At 29.8% G+C, this 12186-nt stretch overlaps 1 protein-coding gene across 1 annotated transcript in view; it reads left to right on the forward strand.

Moving 5' to 3' along the window:
- LOC129963628 (polycystin-2-like) overlaps positions 1-12186 on the forward strand; it is a 65174-nt gene that overhangs the window by 41593 nt on the left and 11395 nt on the right. The window contains exons 7-14 of the mRNA XM_056078109.1: positions 393-555; positions 2074-2139; positions 3152-3382; positions 3964-4085; positions 5720-5840; positions 5977-6075; positions 7896-8026; positions 10987-11229. Of these exons, the coding sequence (XP_055934084.1) occupies positions 393-555; positions 2074-2139; positions 3152-3382; positions 3964-4085; positions 5720-5840; positions 5977-6075; positions 7896-8026; positions 10987-11229 (1176 nt within the window). The remainder of the gene's footprint in view (positions 1-392; positions 556-2073; positions 2140-3151; positions 3383-3963; positions 4086-5719; positions 5841-5976; positions 6076-7895; positions 8027-10986; positions 11230-12186) is intronic.

Below are 12186 nucleotides of genomic sequence, written 5' to 3' on the forward strand. Positions count from 1 at the left end.
GTTAACAAATTCATCAGATGATTAAAATGCTCAAGCACATATGGTAAATTATTTCAAGATAGGAATATAGTGATGGGGAAAAGGGGTAAAAAGACCCTGGTGCCAGTCGTGGGATCCCGCACACCGATATATATTCATAATTTAAAGCCAAATATAATGATGAGGTGAAAACATCTTCCTTGTGGAATTTTAGGGAAGGGAATTGCTGGCATAGATTTTGTTCTCGTTGACTAGTCAATGTCATTGTTTTCTTCCCAATTAATGCTATTACAGTTTCAGAATGTTATTCTAATCTTTCATTAAAATTTAATTATTTCTTTCTTTTGCATGAAAAATTGTGCGTAAAATTTCTGAAATAAAAATAATATCTCTGTTATTATTTTTTTTTCCAGATTAGTTTTTGAATTTCCTGCAACAGGTGGTATGATTCCTTCTTGGAGTTTTCGTACCGTGAAGCTGCTTCGCTATGTTAATCCCTACGATTATTTTATAATGGCTTGCGAAGTTTGCATTATATTTTTCATCCTTTATTACATCGTGGAAGAGTCTCTCGAAGTAAGTTGGAACTTTTACTGATTTTTTGAATTTAAAAAAAATTATTTGTTGTTGAAGGGGACTCCAAACATCAGTCAGTTATATCGAAGAGGAATCGAAATTAGTAGAATTTTTGTAAAGTAGAGGTGACAATTCTTATGATCACTGCTTATGAGATATTAAAACTAATGTCCTCGAGTCAAAAGAATTTCGGTTCTTCCAATTGATGTAAAATTAAAATATCTCTATACAATACTGTGAAGAAATACTTAGACACTATTGTGGAGAAAAACGCCTTAGTTATTATAAATCTAAATCTCATTGATTCGTATTTCAGAAATGGTTGAATAAATAGCGAATATAAAAAAGAAATTACGATGAGAAACTTCTAAAAGAGATAATCTTTTAATCGTAGACGTTATGCACTTTAATTAAATGGCAAATGGTTGTTTACAACAATTGTTCTTATTAGTTGTTTTTCGTTATTTATAATCGAAGCAGAATCTCGACATTTTGATCCGTGGATCGTGGAATTTAAATCTCTGTACCGCTGAAAATTACAAATATGATCGAATTTCGACTGTAATATCCTACTATAAGTTGTTTAGAAATATGAAGAATGGAACATCAGCTTTGTCCATTGAACTTCGATCAAATGATCAAGGTTATCTCTAATAGTTATCTCTATAACTTCAAAACTAAATGTTAATATAATAAATCGAATACAAAATATCAGATTTGTTGTTTTATATGCAATAAGTTATGGCTAAATTTCTGATTGAGTCTGTAGACTCAAAGGCATTCCGCCTTTAAATTTGTCGATGGCTATAAGAATTATCTGAATTAATGCGCCTTAAGTTATTTGAATAATGATAGTGGATAGTAAAGTCATACAATATCTCTAACATTTGAAAGGTCCAGTTAATCAGATTTTTAGCATATTTAAAATGCTTCTTCTCTATTGAAAATTTTCAAAAAAATTTCCATTTTCAAAGCAGTTAGTTCGCTTTTTATTGCAACAAATGTCTCTTCAAAAATTACCGATTTTTTTAAACCAGTAGTTGATTAAAAATTGAATAAAAGGAATTTTTATATTATTTTAATTTATTTTTGAGTTCTCCATTTAATAGTTAGTTTGATAGTTGTGATAAACATTTGAAACCAGGAAAAAATAAAGATTTATAGAATTTTAGGCAGTCTTCCATTGAATGGTTGATAATTTTCTTGATACCTAGTTTAGGAATAGTTCAGTTTGAGAAAGTAGTGGCTTATATTGAAATTTAATTAATAAATTATTATGTTGAAATTAATTTTTAAATAATATAAATTATTTAAAATCATTCTTTTGAAAATATCTTTGATTGTTACATTAAGTAATAAAATTTTTTTAAAGTTATCCAAAATTTGTAAATTATAATTATAATAGATTTATTCTGTCGTATGTACTTTTATTATATCTTGCTGTTCTGATGCTGCAATTTTATGTGGAATAGTTTAGCTGTTAATATTACTGTTCTTTTTTTTTTCATTTTATTACAGATCAAGAAAAATGGATGTGTATATTTCTCTGAAGTGTGGAACATATTAGATTTGCTTGTCATTGGAGTAAGTAATTAAAATCAGTAGCTAATTTTTTGGATGAACAATTCTAAAAATATTTAAGAAGCAAAAAAAGTGTTTAAAAGGGTTGCCACCATGGTCTCATTTTTATGAAATGCTATGTTGAACACTTGATGCCTCTATAGAATTCAAGATTATAATTTATATTTTGAAAAGTTTATTTTAATATTTTTATTAATTCTAAATGTTGTGTATTTTTTTAATGAAGTTTGTATTAACTCGCTTTTAATGCATTTTCTTTTCTTTCCGAATTAATGCTCTATCGAGCATTATTTTGGTATTAGATCTTTTTATATTGGCTTTTGATATCTAATCTATTGATCTTTTGGTATCTAATAATGCTTTTTGAGAAATACCTACTGTCATAATTGTCCTCATGTGTTTATTGGTGAAAATGCAATCTAAATGGGCTAGATTCAATCATAGCTTTCTACTGAAAATTGCCATTATGAAGAACATTTGTCCTACATTCCGTCATAAATAAATTGAATAAAATCAATTTTTAAAAATACTTTTTTATTAGTTTATTAAAAAGTAGGTTTTCTTTACTTAAATTGTTTTATTCTTTTTTGATGGTTTTAATATATGATTTATTTTTACAAACATTACCTGAGATCATTTTTTTTTTCATATTTACTATATAGGCTTGAATGGAATCAGAATTTTGTTAAATTAATCAATTAACTGATCTTTAAGTTACGAAAAAATTAAATAGTTTGTTGTGATTGGGTAAATATTTACACAAGTGTAAAATATTTCAAAATTCTATTACAATATAAAATCGATTGCAATGTGTCTGTCTTACAAATATGTTTATCTATCTATGAAGCAAGTCAAGTTAAATTAATGTGTACGAAAATATGACATTCGAAGAAGACAGATAAAGTTTTGCAGTGTTAGATTTCATTGTATTAATTTACTAGAATCAGTCTTTAATCTCATATGTTTGTACATCATTTTTGTCTTTATTTCCTGACATTCTAGTTATAATTTTCAGGTTTCTTTGATTTGCATCGCTTTCTCCGCTTTCCGGACCATCGTCGTTGACAACATGCTGGAAGAGCTTTTAGCTAAACCGGACATTTTCCCGGATTTCGAGTTCTTAGGTTTCTGGCAAATGCAATACAATAATGCCGTTGCTGTGGATATTTTCATTGCATGGATTAAAGTCTTTAAATATATTAGTTTCAATAAGACTATGACTCAGCTCTCTTCAACACTTTCCAGGGTTTGTACCTTCATTTCTTTTAAAATAGCATTTAAACCATTAACTGCCAATTTTCTTTTAATTTTTGACTAGATGAGTTAAATGCAAAAGTTAAGTTATTATCATTATAAAACGATCAGTAAAATCATTTCAATAAAAAACAAAAGAATGAGTAAGTAATAAATCGTTACTATAATTTCTAAATTATGTATTTATGCACGGTATTTTATTATGATATAAAAACCAAAAATAGAAATTCTTCAAGTGTAGCTATTCTGTTTCTTTCAAATTACCGAAGAATTTCAAATTTGTTCGTTTATTGTGAAGAAACCTAACATAGAATTCACACTTTCTACTACACATAATATTGATATGTATATTCTAAATTCTTGTTAATAGAATTCTCATTACATCGAATATCTGTTCTTTGATTTGGTTTGTTGAATTAAATTATGACAATTCAAGAATATTTTAATATCTTATTAATGAGTAAATAACAAAAAAATTAGACTTTAAGTAGTTGGTAATTGCATTTTTTTATCACAAAATTGTATAAGCTTATTTCAATTTAAATAAATCGAGTTTTTCTCTTTATCTTACAGTGCTCAAAAGATATTGGAGGCTTCGCCGTTATGTTTTTCATCGTATTCTTTGCCTTCGCTCAACTTGGTTACTTGCTGTTCGGAAGCATTGTGAAAGAGTTCAGCACTTTTGGAACGGCCGTGTAAGTATCTCTTTACCATTATTTTCTGTTATTTGTCCCGAATGAAAGAGTTCGTTGTCCATATAAAGAGTAAATGCAAGCAAAGAACAAATCTACGTAAAGACTAGACTGCATTTTTTGGCACATGCATATTTTGTCCCTATGGGGGTATGAGAGCGATACACTTTTAATGAAAAGAGTTCAAAAACATTTTGTAAAATTATATTGTAAACTTACACTAAAACTCTCCTCCCACAAACATTGTAATAGCATATTTGCAAGAGTAAAAGAAAAAAAAAATTAAATGTCTCATTATATTTCTGTAAATCATATTTTTTATGATATTATGTTCATTGGTATGAAATAGACTTGGGTGTAGTTTAAAAAAAAAAAAAAAAAAAAAAAAACAGGCAGTCCCATATTAGTCAGAGCAGTCCTGATTTTTGGTTCTAAATAATCTTGGATTGGTTTAAACAAAAAAAAAAAAAAAAAAAAAAAAAAAAAAAATCTGCAATATCCCATTTTTAAAAAAATTTTTAATTAATAAATCATTTTAAAAAAGATAATTTATACATATTGTATTTTTGAATTAAATTTGCCGATTTCAAGAGAATACTGCAGAGTTCTTGAACTCTAGGTTCTTAACCTCCGTACATAACAGGTGAGTAATAGCACGGCGTTGCAATTACTTAATAAGTGGTTGTGCTTAAATAATTAATGGTATTACTTAGAAGAGTAACATCATTAATAGGTTGAGGGGGGGAGATAGATTTTTCATAGCTGTTTTTCGATAAATTCGATCAAGAGTCAAATCGGCGTAATAAAGTTATGATGATGATTTAGACATGAAAAAGATGACGAGGTCTCTTAGCATCTTTTGGTAGTGTAGGGTCGTAATTTTCTATTTCTTATATTACAATGTTACCACTTTGGTCAATTTTTTCAAAAAAACCTTGTTGATAGTTTCTTGTGAAAATCTTTCATGATTGAAAGGCTAAGATCTTTTTGGATGTGTTTGCTCATAACAAACAACGGTATGTTACTGATTTACCTGTGTTTTTGAAATCAACTTCCGACCACCCACCCACCCTTTTTTTTTCAATTTTTACTATGGATAGGATATAATCACTATATTTAAAAAAATAATAATAATGGCAGTTTAGGATCGTAATTCATTTGAATATATATCAAAGTATTAATTCCCAACTGGTTCATGCTGTCCCTTAACAGCAACAGTAAAATGGTCTAGTGCTATGAATAGGCAAGAATAATCTCAGTTTTTGACATTTTGTCCCATTTGTTCTCAACCATTGCTTAAAAGGTTCCAATCTGATATGCTTGCAGCGAATTGAGATGAGTGAGGATAGAACCTGGGACCTTGTGGTTCGCAGCCCAGTAACATGACCACAATACAAAAGCAATTGCTCGGGTAGCGTAGATGTTAACTGGCTTATAAGCTATTCACTACATGCTCCTTTAACTTCAATCCCCCTCCAAAAAATAATTACTTTCAGAAACATTATATAAATAAAATAAATAAATAAAACTATTAGATAATATTTCTATAAATTACATTTTTGTGTCATTCTGTTCATAAAGATATGATAATTTGAAATTTGCAACAATTATTTTTTTTTCTCGTTATTTGAAACTAGGTTCACCTTACTGCGTCTCATCCTTGGAGACTTTGACTTCGAAGCCCTGGAGAACGCGAACAGAGTTCTGGGTCCGATTTATTTCCTGTGTTATATATTCTTCGTCTTCTTCGTTCTGATGGTGAGTTCGATTGTGTTTTTTTTTTCTAAATTATTTCAAAAACCTTTCTTAAATAGAGATAAATATTTTTGTTTCAATATTTTTTTTTTAAAGAAAAATATACTTTTATTTAGAAAAACCTATTTTTCTTTTACAGAACATGTTCTTGGCTATCATAAACGACACCTACGCCGAAGTCAAGGCTGAAATTGCCGAATCCAATAGCGAATTTGAGATCGCTGATTTCTTCAAGAAGGTAAGTACTCATTTAATAATCTACTATAAAAGTAATAATTTTTTTGCTTGATCTTATCAAATTAATTTTTTAATTAAAGAAATAACCAGATAAATTATCAGTGAAAGAAGATGCACAAAATGTAGAAAATTTGTCATTTTTTCAATTATCTTTATTGTAATTTAAAGTCAAACAAAGGTTTTACCCGCACAAAGCCATGTTATCTTTCTTCGGCTAAATATGAACATAAAAGGGTGAAGTTTTGCTTAGCACAAGATGAATTAGAATAATGCAAGATCGGTGAATTTTCGAAATGATATATACCCCTAGTTACAAATATCAACTGAGTTTTAATTTCGACAGAAATAACTGAAAATACCAATTGGTTGTAGTTTGAATTAAAGTTAACAAGTTTGCGGTGAAAGAATACGATTAATTATTGAATTTTATCTTAAATTCGTATGATTGTCGAAATTTTTTAAATAATTGCAGAGGATGCTATAGCTCTGTAATTTAATTGAAGAGCACCACTAAAAGTAATAATTTTCTTTCACAGTTACACATTAGATTGATATCGTTAGATATATAAAATATCATCATACCTTTATGTATGGCCTTATATCATCATACCATATGTATTATATATCTGATGTATCCCGGCCTTTGGAGGAGGCCGAGATAGCCTGGTTGGTAGGGTGTTGGACTCGCATCCTTTACGTTGTGAGTTCGAAGACTCCCCATGTGTGGAGTGGCTGGCGCACGTATAAATCTATCGTGGTCTCAAAGTTCTCCAAGTCGAGAGTAATACCACTGGGGTTACTGGTTCAGAGGTGATCACTCTCTGATTCAGGTCTAAATTACGATCTGTGGATGAGTGAATGATATACAGGAATGAAGTCCGCCCCGTAAAAAGGGTTGTGACGCGTGAATAGCTAAGTCATACTCTTGGCCGCAGTTGGCGCTACTGAAAAAACAAGAGATGCTCGCTCGGCTTAAATCGCTGACAGATACCTGTCAGCGGGCTTATACAGTGCCATAAATCACAACAACCTTCACGTAAAAATTTGCAAAAGTAATGAATATATTGAAACAAACTAGAGAAAGGGATATATTCGAAATTTTCTAGCATGCTCTCAAATAAAGATGCTATCGTGACTTTCCCATACAAAATAATCGTGAACCATGATAGGTGTTGCTACGAATGCAGATTTTTTTTTTTTTTTTTCAGTGTCCCGCACATGAATGTTTTGTGTATCTTAGATAGTGAAGAAAACCGATTTTTCATTTTGAACACCTTTTGATCCGCCGATTGACTCCAAATTTTGACATAGAACTGCAATTTTAGAAGCAAGATCATATACCAAATTTCTTTTATTTAAGTTGTTGCGTTTTTAAGCTATCGCGTTTACATGCATGAGCGACTGATGATCAACACGTGATCTGATTTAATTCAAATCTTTTGATACAGGTTTATATTTTAGATGTTAAACTGTGCACTAAATTATATCTGTCTAGCTCTTTGCATTTTGTAGTTATTTTGTTCTCTACTATCAGGACGGATAAAGAATTAATCTTTAAATGGTTTTCGTACAAAATTTGATTGAAATATCTACAAAATTGATATAATGATCACATACAAAATTTCATTCATCTAGCTCAGAGTACTAATGTTCACAGACAATTATGATTCCAAAAATGTATTTTTCAGACCCAGGCATAGAGATTTATCAAAATCTCGATTTCAACTTATTTTAAAGATTACATTACATCTCTTTGTACTCTTTTTATAAGAGAAAGTAAGAATTTGCATTTTCTCTTCTAAAATGTTCGCTACTTTTCAGGGTTACAACAACATCCTGGGTAAACTGGGCAAGCGTGACAAGATCCAAGACATTCAAAACGCTCTTCGTGTTGCTGATTTCGATGGAGACAAGAAACTGTCCTACCAAGAAGTGAGGCAACAACTGAAGGCGTAAGTGGAATGAATTTATACAGCTATCTATCATAGTTAAGTGGGGGAATGTATCCGATTCCGCAAGAAGAACCGAATGCTTGAAACAATGGAAGTGTCGAAATTTATTGTTATTAAAGAATTTCGAATGCTGATCTTAGCAGTTATACATTGGGATAATAAAAGTAAACAAAGGAAAACCTCGGAACAAGATGTTCCAAAATTTTCCCTGAATATGCAAACATGATGTTGGCAGCGATTATGATCTGCAAGTTTCTGCCAAGTGGCATTCTGCGTTATTTAGAATTGTATTGTTGAGGAGTTTGTGATCACTTATTCAGGTAATCTCATAATAAATTTGATGATGAGTCGAAAAACTTCAGGTGTCAGCGGAACAATGCCGCTTCGTACACAGCATATCATTGATACCAGTTGCAGTGATATCAATAATTAAATTTCTTTTCATTAAATATTTTATTAAGGCTTTATTTTAATAGAAACATCTGATTGTTTATTATCCACAGATTTCCAGATATCGTTATTTATATTCTCGACAAATTAAAAGATATTAATATTTAGAATAGCTAAATAGGATTTTAGTGTAAAGGATAAAACAACGAATGCATATTCATGCTTTTATAATTTGGAATTATTATTGCTAATATGTAAAAAAATAAGAATTAATATTCATAATCATACAGAACAGGAAACTGCATTTTGAGAAAACAAAATACATATTCCTGTTATATAAGAAATAACATTCACAAATAAAATCTATATCTGAATATTAAAATGCAGATACTACAAATAAATAAATAAGCGAATAACTAATACAAAAATATTTAATTCCAACATTTATGTTAATAGCATGACGTTTTAAAGCAAATGCATAACTTACCAATCTCTCTTTTTTTTAAATATTTGAATGTAAAAATTATATATATATATATATATATCGAAATCCATTTAGAATTTGAATATTATATACAGAATTGCTTGATATCTAATTTGATTTGAATTTCTGTTTATAATCAGAAATTAATGTGATAAAGTTGTTGAGACTGTTGTGAGGTTATAATTTTTTTTTCTGGCCAGAAAGTCAATCATAAATGGAAAAAAAAAATAAGAAAACTTTCTTTATAGCATTGATACCACAGTAGTATTGTTGAATTAAATAAATTATATTAGTTCTGTGTTATGGTAAGCAATATTTCTAGAATATTTATTCAAATTTTATCCCTAGTTAATGTATCTACTAATTATTCATAAATTATAATTTTTCACTTGGTCATTTTATTCTGATTTTTGTATAATATCTGAACAGGAATTTTTATGAAATTCTCATAACATGTACAATCCAGCAGTTGTGGTGATTGATTATTCTGTGCATAATATCAATAGCTATTTATTTAGTTATTTTTAAGCATCAATATTCTAGCGGAGCCGATTTTACAGGGCCATAAAATATCTTTCCCTATTTAGGAGCATCTGCAACTAAAACTCTTAATGAATAGAATGAAAAATCATATTTCATCTTCAACTTATGAAAAGCACTAAGAAAATGAATTACGATTAAAAAGAATTGGATGATATAATATCTTATACACAAAGGTTAGAAACAAGAGTTATGACAAGAGTCAAAACAAACTGATCAGAGTTATCAGCATATTAAAAACTCTACTCCTCGTATTTATTAATAAAAAAATTATTTTCTATAAGTTTCATTCTGTGTATCATTCATTTCTGTATATGTATTTTTTTTATCACTCGAACATTAATAAAATTTTGCGTAATCTGTTTTTCGTGCATTTGCTGTAATTGTTGATTTTGTATTTTCATTCTGATGGCGCCGAAATTTCTCCTACCGGTGACTCTTGTTACTATCTTTTTTTTTTGTTATTGTATTTTTTTTTTTAAATTATCTCTCACGTCTTTTACTATGTATATATATTTAATTTGGTTTTATTCCCTACTTTTAAATTATCTGCAGATACTTCTAAACAGGGAAAGATATGTTATTTCTTTTTTATCTAACTATGAAGTGAAGTTAGCTAAAATATAAGGTTGTAACTCATTTTTTAGTTTTTCACGGGCCTTAAAAAAGGCAACTTAATAAATTCAATTCGGAGAAATGATGAGCTACAAATTCATAGACAGCTTGTAGTTTGATGATAGACACTTTTATTTTTGCCATGTACAGTACACTCCCAAGTATCCGGCCTAATGTGGCGTAAGGGCAGGTCGGATAATAAAAAGCTGGAGTTTTTATATACTCATTTCTTTGCCCACCAATACCAGAAGACAAAGTTTTTATTTGCAAGACACCACTTTTCAATTTCTTTTCGATTTTTTTTTCCAGTCCCCCACTATACTTTTCCAAACTTCTAACTCTGAAGTTATACTTTTTGCTATTACATCAAAGTTTAGTCGCTGTATAACGCTTAATTTCTCCTCCATAATCACAACTTTTTTTATTCATTCATCATCTATTTTGAAATCTTCATTGTGGTAAGCTTAAAAAAACATTAAGCATAATCCGGAGGACAATTTACGAATACTATACGTACTGTGCAGTTATAATCAAGAACAGCAGTAACAAATGAGATCCGTTACACACTGACGAACCAGGGAAAGAGCAGAACACTGCTCTTTCCCTGTCTCAACTTGTATTTTCCACATAACACATAAAAGATCGTGGCAGACGCCCACTTCCAATGCAACGCCTTGCTTTTCTAATTTAATTACGATAAAAGAAAAATAGGCCGAATAGTACGGAAGCCGGATAGTCGCGAACCGGATATCGGGAGTGTACTGTACTGTGTCCTCACTTGAATAATCCCCATAAAGCATATTTCTTATCATTTGTTAATCTCAACAACTGTCCAGGAGCTTGTAATCTCTTTTCAATATTCCGTTCCGTGTCAGACAAGATATAATTTGACTTTTCAGTACCATTCTCATTGTTTTTACTCCCCTCACAGACGGAATCTCTCGGAGATGGAAATCGAGATGCTGTTCGCCAAGTACGACGTGGACGGCAACCGGGAGCTGGATGAGAAGGAAATGCAGCAGATGTTTGCTGACCTGGAGGGCCAGAAACTGCAGTTGGACGACGAGATAAACAATCAACAGAGCATGATAGCGTCTGACGCTTCAAGACCACCCACCGCCGCTGCTTTTGGACGAGGAAACGGATCAGGCGTTCCAGCGGACGAATTCAATGTGTATGTATAACAAATCTATAGTTAAAACATACTAAAATTCAACACAGGATTTATTATGTGATAAAATCGCGTAATGTGGAAGGTCTGCGTGATTTTATTATGTGTTATTATTAAATTCATTACCTGATAGTTATATCATCAATAATTCATTGTGTGATTTAATTTGAAATGTGGAAGGTCTCAAATATAAGATTTTATGGATTGTTCTCTTATTAGATAATAAAACCCCCAAGCGTTTCGAGTAAAGGTCACAATCCTAATTTCTGATATATCTCTGAGCTGATAAAAGATAATATATAAAGTTTCTATTTTTTGATATATTTATATTAATGAAGATCCGGATAATCATAATGCCATATTGTCTAATTGATATTCAATTACTGTAAAATATAAATCAAAATATCTGAACTTTGAATCTGTTCTGCATTGTCCAGTAATGATATGAACTATTATCAAGGTTCCGAATGGAAGCGGTTACTGTGTTACTAAAAAGTTAAAAAAACCATTGAGTGAAACTTAATACAAAAAGGTTTCTTGAAATTAATCAATTATTTCTCTTGGGTAAAGTTTTTTTTTTTTCAGAAAAGATTAATCTTTTAATTTACTAATTACTACAAAAAGTAATAAGGAAATTTAATATAAATTTTTTAGGTAAGGCCAAATTTTGTTGATTTTAAAATCAGATTTTTTTAGATAGAATCTTCATAAATATCGATAATAAGAATTGAATTAAATACTAAAGATACTTTTTATAAAATTTATGTGTAATGATCTATTAGAGACTCTATTGTTGTTGTAACATGCTGTTTATCATTGGGCTTTATATGCACGCTTAGTTTTCGTTGTAAGATTTACTTAATTTGAAAAAAAAAAATTCATCGTATAAAATTTTATTTATTTTAATAGATGTCGGCTAAAAATAGATTTTAAAATATTTCCGAAAAGAAAATAGCTGAA

This window comes from Argiope bruennichi, chromosome 3 (assembly GCF_947563725.1).
Source record: "Argiope bruennichi chromosome 3, qqArgBrue1.1, whole genome shotgun sequence".
Lineage (NCBI taxonomy): Eukaryota > Metazoa > Arthropoda > Arachnida > Araneae > Araneidae > Argiope > Argiope bruennichi.